The sequence below is a fragment of the Pseudorca crassidens genome, chromosome 15, assembly GCF_039906515.1.
Source record: "Pseudorca crassidens isolate mPseCra1 chromosome 15, mPseCra1.hap1, whole genome shotgun sequence".
Classification (NCBI taxonomy): domain Eukaryota; kingdom Metazoa; phylum Chordata; class Mammalia; order Artiodactyla; family Delphinidae; genus Pseudorca; species Pseudorca crassidens.
In genome coordinates this window covers 434,841-446,335 of record NC_090310.1, presented here as the reverse complement: position 1 = coordinate 446,335, position 11,495 = coordinate 434,841, and the positions used below count along the sequence as shown (strand labels likewise).

Sequence of the window (11,495 nt, the reverse complement as noted above, 5' to 3'; positions counted from 1 at the left end):
CGGCCCCGAGTCCGGCGGCCCCACAACGCGGGCCGGACGCGCTCCCGGCCCAGAGTGGTCCTGGGAGGGGCCGCTCCACGCGCTGTGTTCCCCTCCCCGCCCGGGGCAGAGACCAAGCAGGTACAGAAAAGAAACACACTGTTTATTGTTCATCTGAAATATCACATGCATTTTTTTAAAAATTAAAGCTCTTTATTTAAACGTTTCGATAGCATCTTACCAATTTGGTGGCAGCGAAAAGAAGCTCTACCAATGACAAATATTTTGAAAAGCATTTACAAAAATACATTGCACAAAGTCCTATCTCTCATCTTTAAAAATAAATTAATATTCAAAATATTTCCACCCCATCTCCCAAATTTAGTTTTATATAGGAAATTTTGATCTATATATGTATCCTGTAATATATGAAACATCTGTATACGTTTTACCCAACTTAACTGCATAGGCATTAATTTCAATTCTAACAAGAGTGAAAAAAATGCTAGTTTATGTAGTTTTTGTATATCTGAGGACTGTTGTGCAATATACATAAAACTCTTCAGAAAACCAGTCAGCACCATCATTTTATCTTTTTCTGAAAATACAACATGTATGGGACACCAAAAGACTGTCTTAACCCAATAAAACTTAAATAATTTTTAAGGTAAAACATCTGTAACACCTTAAGTGCCTTGCAGATATCTCATTTATAAAGTCTGCTCAGTAAAATAGTCTAAATATTAAATACTAATTATAACCAAAGCAAGTCTCACAGGAATTGAGAGAGAATGGCCAACAGCTATAATAAAAGGCAAATCCCAACCAGAGCCAGTACAAAGTGCTGCTGTAAGAAAACCTAATCACCAAATGTCCTGGTTTCATGAATTTGCCACACCGGACAATCTCCTTTAATAACCATCAGTGGAATAGAAGCATAAGCCTCTGAAAGACTTAGAGCATGTTAGTGTTTGCTTTTCCAGAAAAATTCAAAACAAAACCTGAACATATCCAAAAGATTGGATTTCTTGGTTCCTATTCATAGTGTGAAGTAAAACTGCAGGGAAAATCTGATGGGATGAGCCCAGTGGAGACCTGAGAACTCTATTTACATGTTTGTGTAGATCCAGACCATCCCCTTTCGAAGCAGACCCACTTCAACCTGCAAAGGGAAACTCTCCAGGGTTCCTGAACGGATGTTCACACGCCAAGCCCTGACGGAAAATCGTTCTCAGAAGTGGGAGCAAACTAGGCAGGAGAACCCGTTTTCATTACTTCCCCACCTGGTGACTTGAAAGAACTACTGGTGCCGAACAGAGGAGAATCTCACCCTAAAGAAAGGGAGTTCAGAACTCTGAACTTTGGTGACACTGTTCTTCCCTGAAAGAAACGTGTGCTGGGTTGAACACGTATCTGCCCCAAAAGGTCCTTTTTAAAAGGGCCAGTGAAGGCCGCTGTCAAGGCTTCAAGAACACTTCAAACCTTTTAACTTCCTTTGCTTTGTTCCTGATGTCAAGCAAATACAAAGAGTTTTATGTTCAAAAACAAATCCCCCAGAGGCCAAAAGTAAGTATCTTTGTGAACTATACATTCAGATGAATCTCCACAGAGACCACCTGTAGCTAGCGGGTCTCTGAGCCCAAGCAGTCAACATGCAGTGTTTCCTGTGGACAGAACAGCAAGCTGGGTGTCGGCATTTATCGCTTCCACACCCACGTCCTGCTGGCAGTCAGTGCGTTTATTTCAGGGGTGACATTATACTGCTCTCTGTATGCCCGTGTCCGTGAAGGATTCCAGTGTTCCAGGCTGTCCCAGTATATACAAAATGTACAAGAACAGTGAGTAGTCTCTTTACTTGATAGGCTCTCCGTGAACTCTGAACCGGTAAAGACACGTGTATTCGGGATGGCCCCAGTTAGAAAAAATCCGAAGTTCCACTATTTGGAAAGCTCTTTCTGGTCTTTTCTGCAATTGAGGAGGGGAAAAAAACAAAAACAAAACACATTTATTTCATATTACTACCACCAAGCCCAATCACTTCCCCAGGTAAGAGATTTGAGATTAAACAGCCAAGTTGGAGATTAAGCTTTCAACGTGAACTATATCATCTATCACAGGACGCAAAGTTCAGGTGAAACTCTTGAGAACTCATCACCCTTGACACATTTATGCAGAACAAATTATATACTAAAAAGGCTCACTCAGGAACAGAAAAGCTAGGAAGCTCAGATCCGCTTTCTCAGAAGTTGGCCCTCACACCCCGTGGGCATTTTTGTGAGTGTTGGCAGGTCCTGTGGATGCAGGCAGCAGGGAGGAGACCCGGGAGCCTGAAGCCTGTGTGAAGCCAAGGATCCTTACCGGGGCAGAGAACATCTGTAGTGACTCCCCTTCTTGATCGTAGGTAAACTGCCCCAGGAGCTGCCCTTCTTCTTGATACTCATTTTCTAATCCCTGAAACAAAACCATCTAGTCACTAAATAAAGGAAAAACGGTTAGTGAGGTAACTGGGAGAGGGAAATTACTGTTCCATTAAAGTAAGGCCCTCTGTGTGCTGGGCATTTTATTAAGGGCTTCTCGCAGATCACAAAGCCCGTGAGGTAGGCATTATTCCTCCCGTTATACAGATCAGGAAAACTGAAGCTGGGAGAGGGCAAGCTAACAGGTAGCAGAACACACTCGACACCCACGTGGCCCACTGTAGCCCTCCATGCTCCCAAGTGGAAACCCAAGGGCACGTGATGAGCCTGGGGAAAGGAGAGCAGGTCAGCAGAGTGTGGGGCCCCAAGGAGGTCAACTCACACAGCCAAGAAGAGGAGGACAGGCGCCGGGGGGCTGGGGGACAGGAGACAGTGTTTAACAGGGACAGAGTCTCAGTTTGGGAAGATGACAAGCATCCTGGAGATGACAGTGGTGGTGGCTTTACGACAGTGTGAATGTACTTGATGCCCCTGAACTGCATGCACACTTAAAAACGCTTAAGATGGTAGGTTTTATGTTCTGTGTATTTTCCCACAGTAAAAAAGTAACCAAGTAGGAAGTACAGGTGACTAATTTGAATGTCTGTTTCATAAAGGGAAAGGACTTTCTAGGTACAAAAATGCCACGGAAGAAATTACATGAGCAGGTGTAACTGCTCATGTAACTGCTCATGTAATTGTAATGAGCAGGTGTAACTAAACAAAATTAAGACTGACAGTGGGAAGTATATCTGTAACAGAATAACACATGATTAATATTTTTATATTAAAAAGCTCAAATATTCATAAGGAAACTAAGATACCGAAAGATAAATGAATAGAAACAAAACCAGAATCTACAAAAAAGGAAACATGCATGTGAAATACATAGAAATGTAGATTAAAGTAAGATCTATCGAATTAGCAGAGATTTAGAAAGAAGAGGACTCAATTAGAAAGGGAACTACAAGATAAGGAACGCTTCTCATACTAACAATGCGTGTGGTGCGATGAATCCAAGGCCCCCTTTGAACCCCTGAAACATAACGCCACCTGAGTGTCTAGCCTGAAGGATCACCAAAAAGTGAAGAGGCTTATCCTGAAACGTGGGGAGTGGAAACAGTCAACAACGGCGAACTGGGGACGTGGACAAGGGCACTCTGTGCTGCTCTTTAAAGAAGCATGTGAAGATCTCACTTCACACCCTGTGGGTGAGAGGGCCAGGGGTCCAGCGTGGGTGACTGGTGGTGACGCTCTAATGTGTTCAGATTTCAGATGCTGCTGCTGTCTGTACACCTGAAACTGGCACAGTAAAGCTCAATGCCATGGACAAATACTTAACGGCCAATTTGTTTCTTTAAGGCAGGAAGTGAAATTTTATGAATGGTTTTGTCTCAACTGTACTTCTTTTTCGGCACGCGAGATCTTAGCTCCCCAACCAGGGACTGAACCCGTGGCCCCTGCAGTGGAAGCGTGGAGTCTTAACCACCGGACTGCCAGGGAAGTCCCTCCACTGCACTTTTTAAGGGAAAATACCAGTGTTGGTGGTGACTTCTGTGGTGCTGGGATTCTGGGTGTCCTTTTCCCCAACGTCCTCGTGCTGTTCTGTACATTCAGCCTCACGCTGTTGTCAGAACAGACTTTACGGCCGAGCAGATGAGAGGCCAGTCCTCCCACAGCCGGGCTGTTGTTGTCCCCCTGCGCCCCAAGCCTCCCTCCCTGGGGAAGCCCTGGAACATCTCCCTCCACATTTACTGGCTACTCAGAGGTCAGTGGGCAGAGGGGGGGACGGCGACACCGGTAATATACTCAAGTCCCCAGCGTTTGCAGGGCTCGTCTCCAGGAGATTCCCATACGGGGTGAGGAGGGCCGCCCCGGGACGGGGTGCACTCACGTAGACCGCGAAGTCCTTGGGGGCGCTGGTGATGTTCCCCGTGGGTGACAGAGTCCTTGGTATGTGCTCTAGGGTGAAGGTGGTCGGGTGGATCTTCATCGACAGCCTCACCACGAGGTACCCCTGGGAGCCTCTGAACGCCCAGCAGTTGCCTGGATAGATGTCAGGCTGGGGAAAAGGCAAACACTAAAACTCAATAGCTGAACAAGCTCTTAACCACTCGAAAAAAAGGAGCAGTAAGAGAAAAAACTGGTTAACATTGGGGGGGGTGTGGAAATGGAATTTTTGCTGGTAAGAAACGGTCGTGAGCAAAATCAAAAGATGAAGTGAGGCAAGGCATTTGTGACTTAATCCCAAAGGCCCACTGTGTGCAGTGTGAGGCGAGTGCTGAGTCAGCCAGAACCTTAAAGAGAAAGGGCGGCACACATCTCAGAGAAACACAACTCTCGGTGGTCCTCAGACAGGAAAAGATGCGCCGCCCTACAGAAAACAAGAAATTACGAATTTAAATGACGGGGTGCCACCATGTCTCACCTCACAGATTGCCAATAACCCTGAACCGAACAAAACCTGCTGTGCACGCTGCGAGGACGTGCACTCTTGCACACTGACACCGTCGCCGAGGGAAGCAGCACCGGGAAGACCAAGCATCGGCGTATGCGGCTACCCTCTGACTGACGGGAGAGCCACCTCCAGCCGAGCGCGTGTGGGCACAGGCACAAGATGCAGAGGCGGCGCACACTCATCGTGACAGCACTTTTAACAGCAACAGAGGAGCCACAGGCCCACGCCAGGGCTTGGTCAAGTCGGCGGAGCCGCGTGTCTTCAGAGGCCAGGACGATGTGGGCCCCCACTCCCCGTTCATCCTGATGCCACGCGTGCGTCTCCTGCCCCTCCAAACACGCCGCTGCCCACCTGCGTGAGGGGCTCAGGCCCTTGGCACAGCCCTCCCGCCCGCAGAGGCTGCCAGGCTCCACTGGGGTGAGCCAGGCTGCGCCCTCTCAGACAGGCCTGGATCTGAGCCGCAGCAGAGGGGCCGATCCTGGATCCTTTGCAGACTCTGACTTCCCGTGAGCAGCCCCTCACCTATGACTCACAGTCCCTCAGTGTCAACTCTCCCGTCCAGGGTGCCGTGCGGTTCTCCCGAGAGGATGTTCCCAGCAGGCCCGCCTCCACTTGCCCCTTCACATCCACCCAGCACCTAGGTACTGGCCGCTACCTAAGCTCCAGACCCAACCTGCAGCCCAGGGACAAGGCTGTGGACCTGCTGCAGAACGTCGAGACTTCTGGAGCCCTTCGACCTCTGGGACAGCCCTGCAGCTTGGGGCCAAGGGCAGCGGGGTCAGTCCAAGCAGCTCAGACGACAAATGCCAAGCCGGGCAGCCCCCAAGGACAAGACGGCCACTAGGACGGGACTGGAGCACCCAAAACATGAGGTTCACTGACCCTGACTGGATGCTCAAGTCAACTCCCGACTCTGAGATCGGATTTGCGCTTTTTAAGTGAGAGACGGCTACTGTGTGCATGGTTCACACAGAGGGAGTTATTGGACCTTCCTTCAAACACTGTCATTAACGTTAGTGCCGAGGTCCGGTGGACGTCTCTGAGCGCTGCAGCTCTCTGTCCCTGAGCCCTGCGTGGGCACAGCCCGGGCGGTGAAGGGAGGCTCTGCAGCAGCGGGGCGCCCAGCGCCTCTGCAGAAGGCACTGGAGGACAGGGCCCTACAGTCCCCTGAGCAGCCGTGGGTGTGACATGCAGAGGGAGAGGGGCTCCTCCTGACGCCACCTGCGCGTCTCCACCCGTTCCACCTCCTGAAACACCGAGGAAGCGCAACACACAACCTCCTCGTGGAAGGCCCTCCAGCTCTGACGGTGAGCGACACCCCAGAGAAATGGGTGAAGTCAGACACAGGACAGGATAGGCAGCCTCGCCTGCACCAATCAAACACAAGCAGAACCAACAGATGGCGTCGGAAGTCACCTTTGAGGTGAGAGGGGGCAATAGGGGACCTAGAGGCGCTGGGACTGTGCTCCTGGGTCCACAGACGTGCCCGCTTGATGCAGATCCCCTGAGCTGTAGACTGAGGGTCCGCATGCTCCAGCTTACACCTCAACAACAAGGTAAGCAAGCACACCCCTAAAACGGCTCAGCCGGCACCATGACTGTGCTGGAGGCCTCGACCCGCACACGATGATCCGGACACCTGCTCACCTGGATGGCCACGCGGGGGGACTGGGAGAAGTACCAGAGCGGCACACCGAACAGGCTGATGAGTGCGGTCTTGGTCTCATACGTCTCAGAGCAGCGGGTACTCAGGATGCTCCCACCTACAGCAGAGTTGAAATGTGTCTCAGTATCTTGCCCTACTGTCTCAGAAACAATATCACTGCCCACCTGTAGAGGTTTATCTGAAGTGCTCTAAACTTCTCACGTCTCTAACTTGCATGAAGAACCTTCTGCTTGCAGGTCGGCTCTATTCTTACTGTTTCCAAATTCAGGGCCAACAGCTCACAACTACTTTAGGACACGCAGTCCCTCCCACCCACCAAAGACTCTTAAAACACTGGGCTCCCCGCCTGCCACTGTAGGGACAGCGACTGAGTGAACTTTTGTTCACGTTTTAAAATAAATAATGACGAATTCAACCCGGCACCAGTGTTACCTGTCAGGTTTTCAGAGGACCTACTTAATAGGCCAAAGGGATAAAATATTATGACGATTACCAATTGCTGGGGTAAATAGGAAGTTGCTAACAAGGACAGGGTTTCTATTTGGAAATAAACAGAAATGTCCTGGGGCTTCTTTGGTGGCACAGTGGTTAAGAATCCGCCTGCCAGTGCAGGGAACACGGGTTCACGCCCTGGTCCGGGAAGATCCCACACGCCGCGGAGCAGCTAAGCCCGAGCGCCACAACTGCTGAGCCTGTGCTCTAGAGCCCGTGAGCCACAGCTACTGAGCCTGTGTGCCACAACTACTGAAGCCTGCGTGCCTAGAGCCCGTGCTCTGCAACAAGAGAAGCCACCGCAATGAGAAGCCCGCGCACGACAAAGAGTAGCCCCTGCTTGCCGTAACTAGAGAAAGCCCGCATGCAGCAACGAAGACTCAATGCAGCCAAAAAATAAATAAATTAAAAAAAAAAAAAAAGTCCTGGAATTAGGTAGTGGTGACTGTTGTACAACATAATAAATATACTAAAAGCCATGAAACTGTACACTTGAAAATGGTGAAGTTTGTTATGTGAATTATACCTCAATAATAATAATAAAGAGTGTTAAAAAAAAAAAAAGTCCACTTTGCCGGAAACAGGACAGACAGGATGTTGGTGCCAAAGCAGGCCAAAACAACATGGTGTGGGAAGAAACATCAACTAAAATAAATTAAAAAGAAAAACAGATAAGTGAGTAATAAAACTAAAAAGTCCTGAGCAGTCTGTATGCTAAGAGCCAACAGTCCCTAACCTGGCTGCACATCACGACCCCTCAGAACATCTGCAAACGCAGCCGCAGGCCCCTTTTAGAGCTTCTCACCCGATAACGGGGGAGGGGATTGGATGGGATGGAATTTTAAACAAGAAAACAATGTGATTTTGACATAGCTGATCAGCAGGTCCAAACTTCTGAACCACTGAATTCTTTTTAAAATATCTTATTCTCATTCTAAAAAAGTGTCTTCTTAAATACACTGACTCACTTTTTTCACTTAAAAAGAGCCAATATATGTTTTGTTCAGTAACAGAACGTTCAGTTCAGCCTTGTCAGGATTATCAGAATTTTGAATTAATAACATACCAACCTGTGAGGACTCATTAAGCCTCTAAGAAAAAATGACAACTACTGGTCCCACTGAACTGTTAAATCATCATTTGATGTCTCTGAATTGCAAAAATGATTTCTTCAGAAATCACTGAATTTCAAAACACAAAACTAAAATCATTTAATATTCTAAAACAGTCATTCTAAACAAAATATACCGAAGAGCAGTTAGCAGCCTTACTAACTTCTGATGCTGGAAGAACCTGGCGGTGTCTGCCGGGAGCGGCAGCCTCCTGCACTGTCTGTTCAGCCCCCGTGAGAAGGTGAGCGATGGGGACGGGCCGCAGCTCCCGCCAGGCCGCTCTGAGCCCCATCGCCTGGTGCTCTGAATGGCTGGGGCAGGTGACTGACACTCACTGTGGGTTGATGTCCCCACCCCTCCCACAGGCCCCCACCCTTTATTACTGAAGTGTTATCAAGAACCTCCGTTCCTCCAAGAGACCGTATTAGTCACCCAGCCCTCATCTGCAATTCCTAAGTTTTAAAAATTCAGAAAACCAAGATTTTCTCTAACACGTATGGTGGCAAAACGCTCCCTGCATTGACAAGACGTCATTCCCGTTTTCACAGACGTGTTCCCGTGTGTGATCCGGGTGTGCTGCCCTGGACGCCACCGAGGGGTGGCGACAGAAGTCCACGGACACGACGCTTCACTAAACCAAGTCTGGTTTATCCAATACACCTGGTCCAGAGCCTGTGCCATGTCCACGCAGCACTTCCAGACTCAATGGACCACTTCCTCGAGAAACCAGAATAGCACCCCCATCCTTCCCTCTATTCATTCAGCTTGACCCATACTGCTCTAGGGTCAGTTTCTTTTTACTGAACTCTATACTTAAAAAAACCCACACACTTTGCAACACACAAGATCATAAGTGAATAATCAATAATTTCTGTGGTGGTAAACTCTCATATGGCCAGAAAAACCTAAAAGCTACTGAAAGGCCCCCAAACTGAGATTTTGCTGATGTGTGTCATCTCACAGGCTCACACCCACAGCTGACGCGTGAGCTGCAAGCACAGCCACCAGAGCTCCTGGGGGAACCTGGCTGTGCTCTGAGGCAGAACACTAGGGGCCCGCCTAGAATAATGCTCTTTCTCAGATCTTTGCAAGTTCTAACAAGCTCCCTACTGTTGGGCGTGGGGCAGGTAACAGCCTCTTGAGTGGTCTCCCGCTGACAGTAGCACTTTTGGGTCAGGGGTCTGGCACTCACCCCCGGACTCCAGGGCGAAGTCCACCATGCCAGTCTTGTCCTGGGAGTACAGCCTCAGGGCGCTGTTCACGATGGCACGCGCTTGCTGGGCAGTGGAGGCACACACGGAGACGACCCCAGAAATGAAGGACATGTTTTCAGTTAACTCTATTTGGGGACAACAGGCACGGGGGCTGTCTCAGCAATCCCAAACTTCAGTCCTGCTCTCAACTGCGGGGATCCCGGCTCAGACACAGGCAAGAAAGTCTCAGAGCCGGAACCCCCAGTGCCATAAAAAGTGGACAAAGCAAGGACTAGCGTTAGAGATGGTAACTTGGGACTGTATTATGGGAAATTTTTGTGTAATTCCAGAAGGTATGTGGCCACCCAGGGAGACCAAGTCTTTGGGACAAAAAGATTAATAAAGTATAAAGTACTCCTAAGAAGTAGTGTGATAACAATAACACCCGAAGCTTACCGTTCCCAGCACCCTGCATGGTGCTAAGCACTTTTTATATCATAATCACATCCCTAGAAGACCATTCGTAGAACAAAACATCAAAATCTGCTAGCTTGGGACTTCCCTGGTGGTCCAGTGGGGAAGACTCCACGCTCCCAATGCAGGGGGCCTGGGTTTGATCCCTGGTCAGGGAGCTAGATCCCACGTGCCGCAACTAAAGATCCTGCGTGCTGCGACTAAGACCAGGCGCAGCTAGCTAGCTGAATACATACATACATGCATAATAAATAAATTTAAAAATCTGCTAGCTTAATACCTAGATGATCAGTTTCACTACCATGAGTATTTTAAACAATTCTCATCGTCTACTTACCGCTTCTGTTATTCCAGAAACGCCCGCTCCATTCACAGCAGATACTACAGTTTCAGAAGTTGGCATCTGTTTTGTCACAGAAATGTGGTGGGTAATGTTCTTCAGTATCTGCAGCTCTAAATCTCGTAATAAAATCTGCAAGTTATCCTTATTTACAAATTGAGCAGACAGTTTCTGGAGCAGCCACTCGAGAGAAGATTCGTGCTGATCTCCGGAGAACATGAGTCTGAGAGTTTCTCTGACTTGGGCGTCCACCTAGTAAAATCATTGGTGAATATAACATGAATCTACTGTTTTAGCGAAATCATTTCAACTCTTCACTCTGTCACCTTAGATACCCTGGAAAGATCACACAGCAGTTCAAAATCCATAATGGAAACTTGACACGGTTTCTTCCCTTCATACGAAACTTAAGAACCCTCCAAAGAGGCTGAAATACACTCAGGGGAACAGGGATAGAGGACAGCACAGCCTAGGTGCCCTGGGTGCCCACGGGACAGCAGGAGAGGGGCCCTGCCCCAGGTGAGGTGCAGATGACAGGGCCCCTCGTCTTCAAACTCAGTCTGAGAAGGAAACAGTCACACACACAACTGAAAACGTAACTTTACGCAGGCTGGAAGCGTCCAAGTGCATTATTTCTACACACACACCGTTATGTGTATAAGCTCCTCTCCTTGCCCCACAGAGAGCGGAAGACGGGGCAGAAGCACCAGGAAAAGCACAGCATTGTGACAAAGCGAGCACATCGACCTCCTCACTTGCAGGCTCTGGAATGCTCCGCCGCACAGCTCAGCCGCGGCCCGGACGCGGGCACTTGGGCCACCTCAGTGCTACTGTCACAACACTGCACACTCGTCCGTGGCCCCTGCACTGGCGCTTTCACCTCTGCGCCCGGAGTCCCAGGAGAGTGGCTGCTCGTCTCAAAGCCTGTGTGCCTCTGTGACCCATGACCATCTCAAGATCTTCCCCCCAAAGGCTGCAGGCATTCACAGTCCCCCAGCCATGAGGACACCTGTGTCCCGAGCCAGCCCCGGAGGAGACTGTCACCACCTCGCCATCCTGAGGACTGAGGAGCAGTCATTCATGTGACCTGCAAACCCATTCAGGGAGACGGGTTGCCTGCCGGGCTGGGCCACATCTCTGCTGCACTGCCCCGTCGGCCTCAGTAGCTCCCTGCACCGCAAACTGTCACCCTGGGCCTGCGAGACCTCCTCCCCAACAACCATCCGCCTTTGACTTAGGATGACCTGTGCCACTCCAATGTCCGTGTTTCCATTTTCACGTAGCTATGAATGTCTAGATTTCTTCTTCTGCACGTGGATAGAGGC

The 11,495-nt window shown here is 49.3% G+C and overlaps 1 protein-coding gene across 7 annotated transcripts in view; it reads right to left on the bottom strand.

Moving 5' to 3' along the window:
• Nucleotides 1-125: 125 nt before the first annotated feature.
• Nucleotides 126-11,495, bottom strand: part of SUN1 (Sad1 and UNC84 domain containing 1) — a 52,150-nt gene continuing 40,780 nt past the window's right edge. For all 7 annotated transcript variants that reach the window (XM_067705260.1, XM_067705264.1, XM_067705265.1 and 4 more), the window contains 6 exons: nucleotides 10,168-10,422; nucleotides 9,356-9,440; nucleotides 6,541-6,656; nucleotides 4,330-4,497; nucleotides 2,338-2,430; nucleotides 126-1,944 (listed from right to left, as the gene is read on the bottom strand). In XM_067705260.1, the coding sequence (XP_067561361.1) occupies nucleotides 1,831-1,944; nucleotides 2,338-2,430; nucleotides 4,330-4,497; nucleotides 6,541-6,656; nucleotides 9,356-9,440; nucleotides 10,168-10,422 (831 nt within the window). In that variant the 3' untranslated portion in view covers nucleotides 126-1,830. The remainder of the gene's footprint in view (nucleotides 1,945-2,337; nucleotides 2,431-4,329; nucleotides 4,498-6,540; nucleotides 6,657-9,355; nucleotides 9,441-10,167; nucleotides 10,423-11,495) is intronic.